Source organism: Saimiri boliviensis, chromosome 7, assembly GCF_048565385.1.
Source record: "Saimiri boliviensis isolate mSaiBol1 chromosome 7, mSaiBol1.pri, whole genome shotgun sequence".
Lineage (NCBI taxonomy): Eukaryota > Metazoa > Chordata > Mammalia > Primates > Cebidae > Saimiri > Saimiri boliviensis.
Window position 1 is genome coordinate 78,587,561 of NC_133455.1, and position 16,862 is coordinate 78,604,422.

General features: G+C 45.7%; 2 protein-coding genes across 2 annotated transcripts in view; one reads left to right on the forward strand and one right to left on the reverse strand.

The window, feature by feature from the left end:
• Nucleotides 1–12,243, reverse strand: part of C7H12orf56 (chromosome 7 C12orf56 homolog) — a 92,218-nt gene extending 79,975 nt beyond the window's left edge. Inside the window, exons 1-2 of the mRNA XM_074402848.1 lie at nt 11,815–12,243; nt 249–408 (exon numbers count right to left, since the gene is read on the reverse strand). Of these exons, the coding sequence (XP_074258949.1) occupies nt 249–408; nt 11,815–12,171 (517 nt within the window). The 5' untranslated portion in view covers nt 12,172–12,243. The remainder of the gene's footprint in view (nt 1–248; nt 409–11,814) is intronic.
• Nucleotides 10,589–16,862, forward strand: part of XPOT (exportin for tRNA) — a 59,288-nt gene continuing 53,014 nt past the window's right edge. The window contains exon 1 of the mRNA XM_074402842.1: nt 10,589–10,799. The gene's annotated coding sequence lies outside the window, so the exon portion shown is untranslated. The remainder of the gene's footprint in view (nt 10,800–16,862) is intronic.

The window sequence follows — 16,862 nt, forward strand, 5'->3', positions numbered from 1 at the left end:
CTGTGAGGTGGGAGCCAGTTGGCCAGACCCCCTTTTTTTTCACTGAGAGCTTTCTTTTAATAAATTCCACTCTCTCCACTTTTCATGAATCCACATCTTTCAGTGTGTCCACATGCATAAATTTTCCTGGCTGTGTGATAAAAACCTGGATTTTACCTGAACTAGGGAGCAAAATATCCTGCATCAATTTTAAGAATTATGTTACATGCCCTTTTTTTGCCTTAGATCCAGACATAGACAGGAAGTACCTTTCTTGTTAGCTTTAGTATGATGAAATGGAAATAGGAATTTCTTGACATCTTTTGACTTTTTGCACTCTTTTTTCAAAACAGTTGAAGAATAGATGATACGAATGTGTTGGCTGATTTCTCTATCTGGTGCACTCAAAAATTCTGGGTAATCATCAATCTGGAAAAAAAATTAATTCACCTTATTGAAGCCAAATACAACTGTTTACCTATTTTGGTGTAATAAATCCCCCAAAGCCAAGGACGTGTGTGTGTGTGTGTGTGTGTGTGTGTGTGTGTGTGTATTTTTCAAAACAGTCCCGACCTGTCACCCAGGCTGGAGTGCACTGGCCTGATCTCGGCTAATTGCAATCTCTGCCTCCTGGGTTCAAGTGATTCTCCTACCTCAGCCTCCTGAGTAGCTGGGATTACAGGCATGAGCCACCACACCTGGTTTTGTTTTGTTTTTTTTTTTTTGTTTTTTTTTTTAAGAAGAGACAGGGTTTCACCATGTTGGCCGGGCTGGTCTCGAACTCCTGACCTCATGTGATCCACCCGCCTCAGCCTCCCAAAGTGCTGGAATTACAGACATGAGCCACTGCACCTGGCCCAAGGGCAAGTTTAAACTGAGTTTTGTTTGTTTGTTTTTGTTTTTTCCCCCTTCATTTTCTCCACTGGGACATCTTCCTTTTCTTGTTGTTAGGTTTCTCAATTATTTCTCTATTTGTTTTAGTACTTTCTAAAATGTGCTCAGCAACAGAACCCAAGAAACTATTTACACTATAGAATTGCTACATTGGCCGGGCGCGGTGGCTCAAGCCTGTAATCCCAGCACTTTGGGAGGCCGAGGCGGGTGGATCACGAGGTCAAGAGATCGAGACCATCCTGGTCAACATGGTGAAACCCCGTCTCTACTAAAAATACAAAAAATTAGCTGGGCATGGTGGGACCTGCCTGTAATCCCAGCTACTCAGGAGGCTGAGGCAGGAGAATTGCCTGAACCCGGGAGGCGGAGGTTGCAGTGAGCTGAGATTGCGCCATTGCACTCCAGCCTGGGTAACAAGAGCGAAACTCCGTCTCAAAAAAAAAAAAAAAAAAAGAATTGCTACATAAATAGTAACAATGTTTTGTTACAGTATTTGTCAAAATGAGGAAGGAAACCCTTAATCACTCTTAAGCATTTAAGACCACCTCCCTCTTCACTTCCACGTTGCATTTCAATAGGGGAAGTTAGGGCTGGCAGACCAGGCACCACCTTTAATCACCCTGTTATAAATCACAGACATGGTATGGAGGATATCTTTCTGGAAGGCATTGTTTTTACTTAAACACAATCAAACCCCCACCTAAGTCACTATATCCCACCCTACGCCATGGCCCCAGGCCCTTTCACATGTAAATTCTAGAGTAGTAAGCCTAAGACCCTTTCACATGTAAATTATAGAGCTGTAAACCCGAGAGGCTTTCACCTGTAATATCTAGAATTGTGAGCCTTTATAAAGGCAGAGATTTCCTTTGTTAGACTAGCTTGGCTGTTAGGCAACTATGCCATCTTGCTCTGAGCCAAATAAATCACCTCTTCCTTCCCAGTTCTGTGTTAGAGAGGTCTGTTTCCCTCGGGCGCTCTTGCTTCAAAAATATATCCCTCTCCACTTCCATTTTATTTTATTTATTTTTTTGAGATGGAGTCTCCCTCTGTCACCCAGGCTGGGGTACAATGGCACAATCTCTGCCCACTGCAACCTCTGCCTCCTGGGTTCAAACAATTCTTGTGCCTCAGCCTCCTGAGTAGCTGGCATTACAGGTACCTGCCATTATGCCCAGCTGATTTTTGTATTTTTGTAGAGATGGGGTTTCACTATGCTGGACATGCTGGTCTTAAACTCCTGACCTCAGGTGATCTGCCTGCCTCGGGCTCCCAAAGTGCTGAGATTACAGGCAGGAGCCACTGTACCCAGTCTAATTCCATTTTAAAAATAAGTTTTTCATAAAGGTCTCAAAAATGTATAATTAATTGATTTTACACTAAGATTTTTCTATGGGCCGGGCGCGGTGGCTCAAGCCTGTAATCCCAGCACTTTGGGAGGCCGAGGCGGGTGGATCACGAGGTCGAGAGATCGAGACCATCCTGGTCAACATGGTGAAACCCCGTCTCTACTAAAAATACAAAAAATTAGCTGGGCATGGTGGCACGTGCCTGTAATCCCAGCTACTCAGGAGGCTGAGGCAGGAGAATTGCCTGAACCCAGGAGGCGGAGGTTGCGGTGAGCCGAGATCGAGCCATTGCACTCCAGCCTGGGTAACAAGAGCGAAACTCCGTCTCAAAAAAAAAAAAAAAAAAGATTTTTCTATGAAGGAGAGTACGTCCATTTATAGGTAACAGTCTACAGAGATTCTGTGAAGGCAAACATCTAGGTTTGAACTACTGGAAATGTTCTCTCCAACGTGCTCTGTTCTCTGTTCTTGATTTAAAAGGGAAAAGGTCTCAATAAATAAATAGGACATTTAAATCTTCTCTGTAACAGTCTACTTTGCTTTCTATAACAAGCAGCAGTAGTATTTGATTGAAAAGCTAAGAGTGAGACAGGCTGAGGCAGGGGAAATCACTAGAGTCCAGGAGTTTGCGTCTGTAGTGTGCTATGATCTGTGCAGTGCACTTCTCTGTGAATAACCACTATAACCCAGTCTGGGCAACATAGCAAGACCCCATCTCTTTTTGAAAAGGTGAGGGTAGGCTGGGTGTGGTGGCTTCTGCCTGTAATCCCAGTACTTTGGGATGCTGAGGCAGTTGGATCACCTGAAGTCAGCAGTTCGGGACCAGCCTGACCAACATGGTGAAACCCTGTCTCTACTAAAGAAATGAAAAAATTAGCTAGGCTTGCTGGCACGCACCTGTAATTCCAGCTACTCGGGAGTCTGAGGCAGGAGAATTACTCGAACCTGGGAGGCAGAGGTTGCAGTGAGCCGACATTGTGCCACTGCGCTCCAGCCTGGGCGACAGGGCAAGACTCTGTCTCAAAAAAAATTAATACATACACTTAAGCTTATTTTTATATATTACAGAAAGATTATATATTTTGGTCATGTTAATGAATGTACTCGTTTACAAAGTTTCTGTGCTTGTGAAAGAGGTTCTTTTCAAGCATGTTGCTTTCCATGTCTATTACTAAATGTTTTATTGTCACTTTGACTAACTAGGTAACCAGGTATTATTTCTCAGGCACCCATGATTCTCTCTTAAACAAAAGTCAAAATCTCCTTTAATAAACAGTTGATTTTTGCCTTCCACAAATACGATTCTAAGAAAGAAATACATTAAAATCTTAGGATATATTTTACGTTTAAAACATCTTTGAGATTTCTCAACAGGTTCCTAAAAAAGAAAAATACCACAAAATGTTGGTCTTTTGGCAAGGCGCAGTGGCTCATGCCTGTAATCCCAGCACTTTGGGAGGCCAAGGCGGATGGATCACGAGGTCAGTAGTTCGAGACCAGCCTGACCAACACGGTGAAGCCCCATCTCTACTAAAAATACAAAAAATCAGCCAGACATGGTGGCAGATGCCTGTAATTACAGCTACTAGGGAGGCTGACGCAAGAGATTCACTTGAAACCGGGAGGCAGAATTTGCAGTGAACCGAGATTGCGTCACTGCATTCCAGCCTAGGCGACAGAGCAAGACTCTGTCTCAAAAAATATATACATGTGAGCCGGGCGCGGTGGCTCAAGCCTGTAATCCCAGCACTTTGGGAGGCTGAGGCAGGTGGATCACGAGGTCAAGAGATCGAGACCATCCTGATCAACATGGTGAAACCCCGTCTCTACTAAAAATACAAAAAAATTAGCTGGGCATGGTGGCGTGTGCCTGTAATCCCAGTTACTCAGGAGGCTGAGGCAGGAGAATTGCCTGAACCCAGGAGGCGGAGGTTGCGGTGAGCTGAGATCGCGCCATTGCACTCCAGCCTGGGTAACAAGAGCAAAACTCCGTCTCAAAAAATATATATATATACATGTGGCCAGGCGCAGTGGCTCACACCTGTAATCCAAGCACTTTGGAGGCCAAGGCAGGTGGATCACCTGAGGTCAGGAGTTCAAGACCAGCCTGGTCAACATGGTGAAACCCTGTCTTAAAAAAACAAAAGTTTCTAGGTTTTGATCGGGCGTGGTGGCTCACTCCTGTAACCCCAGCACTTTGGGAGGCCCCTTTTTTTTTTTTTTTGAGACGGAGTTTTGCTCTTGTTACTCAGGCTGGAGTGCAATGGCGCCATCTCGGCTCACCGCAACCTCCGCCTCCTGGGTTCAGGCAATTCTCCTGCCTCAGCCTCCTGAGTAGCTGGGATTACAGGCATGCGCCACCATGCCCGGCTAATTTTTTGTATTTTTAGTAGAGACAAGGTTTCACCATGTTGACCAGGATGGTCTCGATCTCTTGACCTCGTGATCCATCCGCCTCGGCCTCCCAAAGTGCTAGGATTACAGGCTTGAGCCACCGCGCCCGGCTAAGAGTTAGTTCTTATTATTTTCTCAATTTCATAGATGAAGGAACTGTGACAGAGAGAAGTTAAGTAGTTTTTCCAAGGTTGTGGCAGGACTGGGATTTGAAGACAAGCAATCTGACTTCAGAGGCTGTGTTCTTAGGCACCTTACACTATTCTACCTCTTTAATCTATTCTTTACGTCCTCTTCCTCTTTCCGATCAAAATCAGAAGACAGTATTTTGTGGTATCATAGCATTTTCAAAAAAATAGAGACAGTGTTTCTCCATGTTGGTCAGACCTGGTCTCGAACTCCTGACCCCAGGTGATCCATCTGCCTTGGCCTCCCAAAGTGCTGGGATTACAGGCATGAGCCATTGCACCCAGCTGGTATTATAGTATCCTAGAAATATCTCTCTTGGAGATTCTACTGTTATGAACTATTATGTTTCAGTGACTGTCTCCTTTAGAAAAGGATTGTATTATTATGTTTTAGACTGCATAGCAAGTAGTAGGTGTTCAATAATGTCACCAAGGATTAAACAAGTGATTAAAAATGTGATGATCTTGGCTGGGCACGGTGGCTTATGCCTGTACTCCCAGCACTTTGGGAGGCCAAGGTGGGCAGATCATATGAGGTCAGGAATTCGAGACCAGCCTGACCAATGTGGAGAAATACTGTCTCTACTGAAAATACAAAATTAGCTGGGTGTGGCAGCATGTACCTGTAATCCCAGCTACTCAGAAGCCTGAGACAGGAGAATAGCTTGAATCTGGGAGGCAGAGGTTGCGGTGAGCCAAGATCACACCATTGCACTCCAGCCTGGGCAACAAGAAGGAAACTCTCTCAAAAAAAAAAAAAAAAGTGATGATCTCAATTGCCTTGAAGGAAGACAAACTATTCATGGCAAGCAAATAGGCCAAGCTGTAAAAGGTGTATTTGATCATTTGTTGCGTGTTCAAGAGGCCTCATAGAGCCTGGGATACCTAGAGAGGAAGGGGTGGTGGGGAGGGGTGTAAGGATAAGGAAAAAGAGAGGCAAGGGCTGCTGGAGTTGACAGGTTTTCTTTCCTGAAGGGGATGGGGTGGCTTTGAAGGACAGTGATCCATAGGAAATTTATAAACTGCTCTGTGTTATTTGTTCTCACACTTAAAAATGTATCTAACTGGCTTGGCATGGTGGCTCATGCCTGTAATCCCAGCACTTTGGGAGGCCAAGGTGGGTGGATCACCTGAAGTCAGGAGTTTGAGACCCGCCTGGCCAACATGGTGAAACCCTGCCTCTACTAAAAATACAAAAATTAGCTGGGTGCGGTGGTGAGTGCCTGTAATCTCAGCTACTTGGGAGGCTGAGGCAGGAGAATCGCTTGAACTCAGAAAGTAGAAGTTGCAGTGGGCCAAGGTCACATCACCACACTCCAGCCTGGGCAAGAAAGTGAGACTCCTGCTCAAAAAATAAAAATAAAGCGCCTAACCTTAGAAGGGCTTAAATAGTATTCTGATGCACCCAACGGCAGAACTCTAGAGAACTCTTTCAAAAGTAACTTTTAAAGAAAATGTCAGCCTTTTATAAAATCTCTGCCCAAGTAACTTGGAAACTCATTTTTTTGAGAAAATGAACCACATCAAACATATACTGAGATCTCAAGTGCACTTCAAGCTCATTTTTGCTGGAAGGGAAATCTCACTTGTACCCTTCTTCAAGACAAATATGTGTAGAGTCTGGTCTAACTTTTTGTTGCTCTTACCTTTAATTTTTTTTTTTTTTTTTGAATCAAAGTCTCACTCTGTCACCCATGCTGGAGGGTAGAGGTGTGATCTTGGCTCACTGCAACCTCCACCTCCTGGGTTCTGCCTGCCTCAGCCTCCTAAGAGTTGGGATTACAGGCAAATGCCACTGCACCCAGCTACTTTTTTTTTTTTTTTTTTTTTTTTTTGTATTTTTAGTAGAGATGGGGTTTCACCATCACCATGTTGGCCAGGCTGGTCTTGAACTCCTGATCTCAGGTGATCCACTCACCTTGGCCTCCCAAAGTGCTGGGATTACAGCATGAGTCACTGTGCCTAATCTAATTATTTTTTCCTTTGCGAGGGGAATAGAATTTTTATGTGTATTATTTGTAGGGGCTTTTTTCCCCCCGAGCTAACTGTGACATATGTCAGGAACTAGAGTTAATCTGGCCTAACATGGAACAAGGAGGGCTGGGGCTCACAGGCATAAAGGACTTTATTCATTCCTAACATCAGTACTCGAGATATTTTGCAAATCCTAAACTTGATGTATCAGCTGGTACCACTCAGATCGATTAACTGGCTCATCTGATCTTGTGGCCCCCATCCAGGAACTGACTCAGTACAGGAGGACTGCTTCAATTCCCTATGATTTCATCTCCTACCTAAACAATCAGCACTTCTGGCTCCCTGGCTTCCAACCCCACACTCACCAAGTTGTCCTTAAAAACTCTGATCCCTGAATGCTCAGGGAGACTGATTGGAGTAATAATAAAACTCAAGTCTCCTGCACAGCCTGCTCTGCTCTACATGAATTACTCTTTCTCTATTGCGATTCCCCTGTCTTAATAAATTGGCTCTGTGTAGGCAGTGGGCAAGGTGAATCCACTGGGCAATTACAAACTTTAGAATCCTCTTGAGGTGGGAGGATCATTTGAGGACAGGAGTTCAAGACCAGCCTGGGAAACATGGCAAGACCCCCATGGCAGCCTCCCAAAGTGCTAGGATCTCTACTAAATAAATTAATGTGTTGGCAGGACTTTCTGGGAGCTCTAAGGGAAAATCCATTTCCTTGCCTTTTCTAGCTTCTATAGGCCACCTACATTTCTTGGCTAAAGATCTTCTTCCACCTTCAAAATTAGCAGTGGCTAGTCAAGTTTTTCTCATGCTGTATCAGTCTGCCACTGACTCTTCTGCCCCTCTCTTTTCCACTTAAAAAATTTTTAAAAATTATTTTGATAATAAAATGGCAAAGAAGGTGATTGTAAATTATATATATATATATATCTTTTGAGACAGAATGTCACTCTGTTGCCCAGGCTGGAGTGCAATGGTGTGATCTTGTCTCACTGCAACTTCCTCCTCGCAGGTTCAAGCGATTCTCCTGTCTCAACTTTCTGAGTAGCTTGGATTACAGGTGTGTGCTACCATGCCCGGCCAATTTTTATATTTTCAGTAGAGACAGTGGGGGGTCTCACCATGTTAGCCAGGCTGGTCTTGAACTCCTGACTTTGTGATCCACCCACCTCAGCCTCCCAAAGTCCTGGGATTACAGATGTGAACCACCCTGCCCGGACTCTTCCACCTTTAAAGATGTCTTTATGGCTGGGCTAAGTAGCTCATGCCTCTGATCTCCAAACTTTGGCAGGCCGAAGCAGGTGGATCACCTGAGGACAGGAGTTCGAGACCAGCCTCGCCAATACAAAAATTAGTTGGGCGTGGTGGCATGTGCCTGTAGTCCCAACTGCTTGGGAGGCTGAGGTGAGAGAATTGCTTGAACCCAGGAGGCGGAGGTTCAGTAAGCTGAGATTGCACCACTGCACTGCAGCCTGGGCAACACAGCAAGACTCTATCTAAAAAGATGTCTTCACATTGAGCCCACCCAGATAATCCAAATTAATTTTCCTATTTTAAGGACAAATGATTAGCAACTTTAATTCCATCTGCAACCTTAATTCTCCTTTTTCATGTAATGTAACCTAGTCATGGGTTCCGGGGATTTAGCCTGTAGTTATCTTTGAGGTTTAATTATTCTGCCTATCACAACTTCTAAAGTTGAACTATATTGTGTAAGATGGACATTCAAGTTACCAACAATGTTGAAAGCTTAGATTTCTTCAAGACATTTATAGACATTACACATTCTTTATGCCTGAAAGGTAAATCTTGTACATAAAGCATGAACAAATAAATTGGTATCCTTTTTCATAGGATTCTTGGCTCAGGGCCTAAGGAGCTTTACAGTACTTTTTAGATTCTCACAGGTTGAAAATAATAATAATAATAAAATAACAAGCCAGAAGCAGTGGCTCATGCTTGTAATGCCAACACTTTGGAAGACCAAGGCTGGTGGATCGCTTGAGCCCAGCAGCCTAGGCAACATGGCAAAACCCTATCTCTAAAAAAAATAGAAAAATTAGCCGGGCATGGTGGCATGGGCCTGTGGTCTCAGCTACTCAGAAGGCTGAGGCAGAAGAATCACTTAAGCCAGGGAGGCAGAGGTTGCAGTGAGCTGAGATCAGGCTACTGCACTTCAGCCTGGGCAACAGAGCAAGACCCTATCTCCAAAACAAACAAACAAACAAACAAACAAACCAAACCCCAAGAGATGTACAACACTGTTGACATACATAAATGTCTCTTTTGGAGGATAGTAACAATATTCTAAAGTCATGATTTTTTTTGTCAAAATAATAAATGTTTAAAGACAATAGAAAAAGCTGAGCATTTAAAGTTCTTCATTTTTGTTTTTGAGACGGAGTTTTGCTCTTATTGCCAAAGTTAGCATGCAATGGTGTAATCTTGGCTCACTGCAACCTTTGCCTCCCTGGCTCGGGTGATTCTCCTGCCTCAGCCTATCGAGCAGCTGGGATTACAGGGATGCACCACCATGCCCAGCTAACTTTTGTATTTTTAGTAGAGACAAGGTTTCACCATGTTGACCAGGCTGGTCTTGAACTTCTGACCTGAGGTGGTTCACCTGCCTTGGCCTCCCAAAGTGCTGGAATTACAGGCATGAGCTACCATGCCTGGCCCCATCTAAAGTTTTTTGTTTGTTTAGAGACAGTCTAGCTCTGTCACCCAGGCTGAAGTGCAGTGGTGAGATCATGGCTTACTGCAGCCTTGAACTCCTTACTCAAAGTACCCTCTCACTTCACTCTATGAAGTAGCTTGGATTACAGGCATGCACCACCATACACAGCTACTTATTTTTATTTTAGTAGAGACAGCATCTTGCTAGGTTGCCCAAGTCTCTAACTCTTAGGCTCACATGATCCCCTCGCCTTGGCCTCCCAAAATTCTAGGATTACAGGCGTGACCCACCTTGCCCAGTCTAAAGTTTTTAAAAACCTTTAGTAAAGAAAATTTAAATAAAAAAAAAAAATGTAGTTCAAGGCAGGTGCGGTGGCTCATGTCTGTAGTGGATCGCTTGAGCCCAGGAGTTTGCGACTAGCTTGGGCAACACAGCGAGACCCTGGTTCTACAAGAAAAAACAATTAGAAAAATTAGCTGGCTGTAATGGTATGATCCTGTAGTCCCAGTTACTTGGGAGGCTGAAGTGGGATCACTTAAGCCCTGGAGGTTGAGGCAGCAGTGAGCCGTGATGGTGCCACTGCACTCCAGACAGAGTGAGACTGTCTCCAAAAATATTGTTTTAGTTCAAGAGAATGGAAACAGGCCAGGCACAGTGGCTCACGCCTGTAATCCCAGCACTTTGGGAGGCCAAGGCAGGCGGATCACGAGGTCAAGAGATCAAGACCATCCTGGCCAACATGGTGAAACCCTGTCTCTACTAAAAATACAAAAATTAGCTGGGCATTGTGCCTGTAGTCCCAGCTACTCAGGAGGCTGAGGCAGGAGAACTGCTTGAACCCAGGAGGCGGAGGTTGTAGTGAGCCGAGATCCCGCCACTGTGCTCCAGCCTGGTGCCTGGTGACAGAGCGAGACTCTGTCTCAAAAAAAAAAAAAGAGAGAGACAGAGAGAATGGAAACAATGGTAGTGAGGAAACACAATGTTTTAATTACCCCGAACTTTTTCTCAACAATGAAGAAAATAAATTGGCACAGTGATAGTTCACAAAGGTATTCCGAGTAGAAAAAAATCTTTTTTTTTTTCATGTAATTTTATTCTTTTTTTACAGACTCATTCTAAACAAGCCATGACTCTCTCAGGAAAACAGCTCCATCAAGCTTCTCGACAACCTTTCCCTTGGGGCTCAGTCAAGGGCATGAAGAAACAAGGCTAGACACCTGTCCCCAGTGGAAAAACCAATAACACACCTGGAGAGTAGCTCAAAGGAAGCAAGGCGGGGAAAGCAGCAATTGGAGAGGAGACCGTGCTTTCCGTCTGTTGCTGGTTTACAAGGTAAATCTATTCCAGGAGGAAAGGGGTACAACACGAAAACCCAGGACAGGCTGTGCCAGGCCCGATGTCTTTCAGGCCCAGCTCCCACGTCTACGCCTTTCCTTCCAAGATGTTTCCAGAAGGTCCTGCCCTGTTTGACTGGAGTGAGCCACCTGAGATTGCCAAGTGCCCTGTGCGTGTCTCATTAACACATTTTTCATTCATGCTTTTATTCCTTTGGGGGCTGGGGGCGCAATCTCGGCTTACTGCAACCTTCGCCTCCCATATTCAAGCGATCCTTGTGCCTCAGACTCCCCAGTAGTTGGGATTATAGATGCACACCGCCACGGCCAGCTAATTTTTGTATTTGTGGTACAGACGGCATTTCATCACATTGGCCAGGCTGGTCTCGAATTCTTGACCTCAGGTGATCGGTCCATCCACCTCGGCCTTCCAAAGTGTTAGGATTACAGGCTTGAGCCATAGTGCCCGGCCTCATGAATTTATTCTTATTGAGCACCTAACATGCTCTAAGCATCCGTAACAAAAAAACAAATGAGACATAACAGCACTTAACACACAGCATTTATTTGCAGGAGTGTTGGCTTTTTAGCCCTCCAGCAACTGCTTCTAAGAAGGGGCAGTCTTTCGCTTTTTTTGTTTTTTGTTTTGCATCCTCCGAGTCTAGCACAGAGCCTGACACTGACTAGGTGCTTTGTTAACAAAGAAACAACTTTAAAGCGTATTTTTGATAAGAGGCTTGGTTCTCAAACCTGTAGCACTACGTGGGGTAGGGGAGGCGGGAGAACCGGTGGACAGGCAGACCCGAGGAGCATGGGAAAGGTGTCTGTATTGGGAGTGCTCACAGCAATCCACAGTTTCCCTGTGTTCCTCGTTCTTAAATAACAGTAGGGAAGTCGAGGGCGGGATGAGGCAGGTCTCCCTTCTCCCCCCGCGCAGGAGGGCTGGGTTTGGGGGGCCCAGCCGGGGGTTTTCACTACGCTCTTCAGACCGCCTGCCCACCCGCGCCGCTCACCAGGTCAATAGCCACGATGTCCCGCAGAGCCACGAACTCCCGGATAGATTTGGGCGGGTTCTCGGTCAGGTAGATGAACCGGTCACTGAGCACCACGTACTTGAGGGTGTGTTTCTCCGAGTTGGACACCACTATGCACCGCTCGTAGGCGCGGACGGCGTCGTAGACCTCCGGCGGCAAATGCCGCCGCAGGAACACATCCAGGCGCGCCGGGAAGCCTGAAGGCAGGCGGCTGGCCATGCGCAGCGCCCGCAGCCGGGCGGCGTGTAGGGGCGCGGGGACTTCTGCTCCCCCGCTCTCCCCTCCCCCGCGCTGGAACCCGCGCGCCACAAAGCCGCCAGCCTCGCGTAGTCTCATCTCCTCGGCGCCAGGAGCGGCCCGCAACTGAAGAAATCGACCTCTGGTCGGCTTCCCTGGGGCGCCCTCCCCTGCGTTGTCTCACCTCCCGATCTTTGTCCTAACCTCAGACAGCGATGGGCGGGGCACGAGTCTGGTCCTTCGGGCCCTAGCTGATGGGCACCTTGGGCTAATCACCGTGAAGTCCCCTGCGGCTGAAGGGCGGTGGATTTTTAGGGTCTCTCTCTCCCGACCTTTATACCAGCCCCCATCACTGCTTACTCTATTGCGGATCACACCATCCCATACAAACGTTATTGGTAATGGAACAGAGTTTCAATCTGGTTTCCTGTTAGAAACTTAAGTTGAATTTACCGATTTATTTTTAACTACCCTAGAAACCTATTAAGACCAATCATACAGATTTAACTTTTTTTTTTTTTTTTGAGACGAAGTTTCGCTCGTTACCCAGGCTGGAGTGCAATGGCGCGATCTCGGCTCACCGCAACCTCCACCTCCTGGGTTCAGGCAGTTCTTCTGCCTCAGCCTCCTGAGTAGCTGGGATTACAGGCACAGATTTAACTTTTGATTATAACATGGCCTGGCACAACTTTCTGATTTTGTCGGAGTGTAAACGTAAGTCTTCTTTTTCCAACCAGCGAAAAAGGGATTTTGTTTTGTTTTGTTGTTGTTGTTGTTGTTGTTTTGGGGGGGGGGCACGGAGTTTCGCTCTTGTTACCCAGGCTGGAGTGCAATGGCGCGATCTCAGCTCACTGCAACCTCCGCCTCCTGGGTTCAGGCAATTCTCCTGCCTCAGCCTCCTGAGTAGCTGGGATTACAGGCACGCGCCACCATGCCCAGCTAATTTTTTGTATTTTTGGTAGAGACGGGGTTTCACCATGTTGACCAGGATGGTCTCGATCTCTTGACCTTGTGATCCACCCACTTCGGCCTCCCAAAGTGCTGGGATTACAGGCTTGAGCCACCGCGCCTGGCCTGAAAAAAGGGATTTTTTAAGACAGAGGCTCGCTCTGTTGCCAGGCTGGAGTGCAGTGGTGCCACCTTGGCTCACTGCAACCTCCAGCTTTCGGGTTCAAGTGATTCTCTTGCCACAGCCTCCGGAGTAGCTGGGACTACAGGCGCGTGCCACCACGCCCAGCTAATTGTATTTTTAGTAGGACGGAGTTTCACCATGTTGGCCAGGATGGTCTGGATTTCTTGACCTCGTGATCTGCCCACCCTGGCCTTCAAAACTGCTGGGATTACAGGCCTGAGCTACACAGCACTTGGCCTTTTTTTTTTTTTTTTTTTTTTTTTTTTGAGACGGAGTTTCGCTCCTGTTACCCAGGCTGGAGTGCAGTGGCTCAATCTTGGCTCACTGCAGCTTCCACCTCCCAGATTCAAGCAACCCTCCAGCCTCAGTCTCCTGAGTAGCTGGGATTATAGGCATGAGCCACCATGCCTGGCTAATTTTTGTATTTTTATTAGAGACAGGGTTTCACCAGGTTGGTCAGGCTGGTCTTGAACTCCTGACCTCATAATCTGCCCACCTCAGCTTCCCAAAGTGCTGGGATTACAGGCGTGAGCCACAGTGCCTGGCCCTCTCTTACCTAATTTATATATTATTCTTGGCTTGTAAAAACTAAAGAGTACTTACTCCTCTGCAGCCTCAGGGCTATGTAATCAGCATTCTTCAGTCTATCAGCTTCAACTTTTCAAGATGCCACTGTCACCCATTCATTCTTCCTGCATAGATTGCCCTGGGCAGGCTGGGCGTGGTGGCTCATGCCTATAATCCCAGTGCTTTGGGAGGCCGAGGCAGGCGGATCACCTGAGATCAGGAGTTTGAGACCAGCCTGGCCAATATAGTGAAAACCCATCTCTACTAAAAATACAAAAAATTAGCAGGGTGTGATGGCACATGCCTGTTATTCCAGCTACTCGGGAGGCTGAGGTAGGAGAATTGCTTCAACCTGGAGGTGGAGGTTGCGGTGAGTCATGATCCTCTACTGCAATCCAGCCTCGGCAACTGAGTGAGACTCTGTATCAAAAATTTAAAAATAGGCTGGGCACGGTGGCTCAAGCCTGTAATCCCAGCACTTTGGGAGGCCGAGGCGGGTGGATCACGAAGTCAAGAGATCGAGACCATCCTGGTCAGCATGGTGAAACCCCGTCTCTACTAAGAATACAAAAAAAAATAGCTGGGCGTGGTGGCGCATGCCTGTAATCCCAGCTACTCAGGAGGCTGAGGCAGGAGAATTGCCTGAACCCGGGAGGCGGAGGTTGCGGTGAGCCGAGATCGCGCCATTGCACTCCAGCCTGGGTAACAAGAGCGAAACTCCGTCTCAAAAAAAAAAAAAAAAAAAAAAAAAAATTTAAAAATAAAGAAAGAAATAAAATGAAGCACAGAAAGAAGGGAATTTGACTGGGAGACTGGTGGTTAAGGTCACTTCAGTTTATCTAACTTTGTGGCACACAGAGAAGGCAATAGATGGTTTCCAGGCACTGTGCATAGCAGTTGCCAAGGTAATAGCAAAATTTCTATTGCAGGAAAGGGAGTTAAGTATTTAGGAAAGATCACTAGATTTGGAGTCAGGAGAACTAGATTAGAGCACTAACTCTGTTATCTTTCAGACTTTTGGAAAGTCACAACGTTTCTGAGCCTCAGTTTCATTATTTGTAAAATGTGGGGATCAAATGTGATGAATTATGAACTCTGTGAGCACTATAGACATATGAAGCATTTATGGGGGTGGGGTGGGGTCAAAAAAAAAAAAAAAAAAAAGAAGCAGCATTCACATTCTCTTGTCTTTTGGTAAGCTTTACATCAACCCATGGCCCATGGGCCACATGCAGCCCAGGAAGGCTTTAAATGTGGCCCAACACAAATTCATAAACTTCTTAAAACATTAGGAGATTGTTTTGGGATTTTTGTTTAGCTCATTAGCTATCATTACTGCTAGTATATGTATATATATATTTTTTCTTTAGAGATAGGGTTTCTCCATGTTGGTCAGGCTGGTCTCAAACCCCCGACCTTAGGTGATCTGCCTGCCTCAGCCTCCCAAAGTGCTGAGATTACAGGTGTGAGCCACTGTGCCCGGCTAGTGTTAGTGTATTTTATATGTGGCCCAAGACAATTCTTCTTCTTCCAGTGTGGCCCAGGGAAGCTAAAAGATTGGATACCCCTGTTTTATGTGGATAACCCAAATGCACCAAAGATAGGTACTCACTCCTTATCTTGTAAGTACCTCCAAACTCAAGAAGCATTTGGCAAAGAAAATTCTGCAATCAAACACTTAATAGATGTTTCTTGATACAATTATCAAAAGGAATGGGACATTACTTACTTGGACTAATCCTCAAAGGCAGTCTCCTGGATTTTCATCAGAACAGTAGTCTTTGATCCAGGGATGGTCAGTTCAAATAATCGAAAGGACAGTAGTTTTGAGCATAGAAATGTAGAGCCAGATGACCTGGGCTCAAATTCCAGCTCTCCTATTCAGTAGTTGAATGACCTATGCCTCAGTTTCCCCATCTGTGAAATGGGGATAATAGTACCAACCCCCAAAGGGTTACTATGAGGATTTAAAAAGTTTCAAAAGTACCTAGAAGAGGAAACTGGAATGGAGTAAACACTATATAAGTGTTTAAAGAATAAGTTCAACTGGGCATGGTGGCTCACAGTTGTAATCTCAGCACTTTGGGAGGCTGAGGCGGGTAGATCTCATGAGGTCAGGAGTTCAGGACCAGCCTGGGCAACATGGTGAAACCCTGTCTCTATTAAAAATACAAAAATTAGCCAAGTATGGTGGCACGTGCTTGTAGTCCCAGCTACTGGGGAGGCTGAGGCAGGAGAATCACTTGAACCCAGGAAGTGGAGGTTGCAGTAAGCTGAGATCGTGCCACTGCACTCCAACCTGGGCAAAAGAGCGAAACTCTGTTTAAAAAAAAAAAAGCAGATTTTTTTTCTGATAATGAAAGTACTCGATTCTGCTGAGGTGTCCCTGATGAAAAAATAAATAAATAAATAAAATAATACTAATTTTTAATTTTATTTATTTTTTTATTTTTTTATTTTTTTTGAGACGGAGTTTCGCTCTTGTTACCCAGGCTGCAGTGCAATGGCGCGATCTCGGCTCACGGCAACCTCCGCCTCCTGGGTTCAGGCAATTCTCCTGCCTCAGCCTCCTGAGTAGCTAGGATTACAGGCACGCACCAACATGCCCAGCTAATTTTTTGTATTTTTAGTAGAGACGGGGTTTCACCATGTTGACCAGGATGGTCTCTTATCTCTTGACCTCGTGATCCACCCGCCTCAGCCTCCTAAAGTGCTGGGATTACAGGCTTGAGCCACCGCGCCCGGCTATAATACTAATTTTTAAAAAGGAAAGTAATATATGGTCACTGTGGAGATTTTTTTTTTTTTTTTTTTTTTTTTGACTGCATTGTCATGCTCTCGGCTCACTGCAACCTCCATCTCCCAGATTCAAGTGATTCTCCTGCCTCTGCCTCCCTAGTAGCTGGGAATATAGGCATGAGCCACCATGCCTGGTAAATTTTGTATTTTTAGTAGAGACGAGGTTTCACTATGTTGGCCAGGATGGTCTCCATCTCTTGAACTCATGATCCACCCGCCTCGGCCTCCCAAAGTGCTGGGATTATAGGCGTGAGACACCTCGACGGGCTAAAGGTATTTTTTTTTTTTTAAG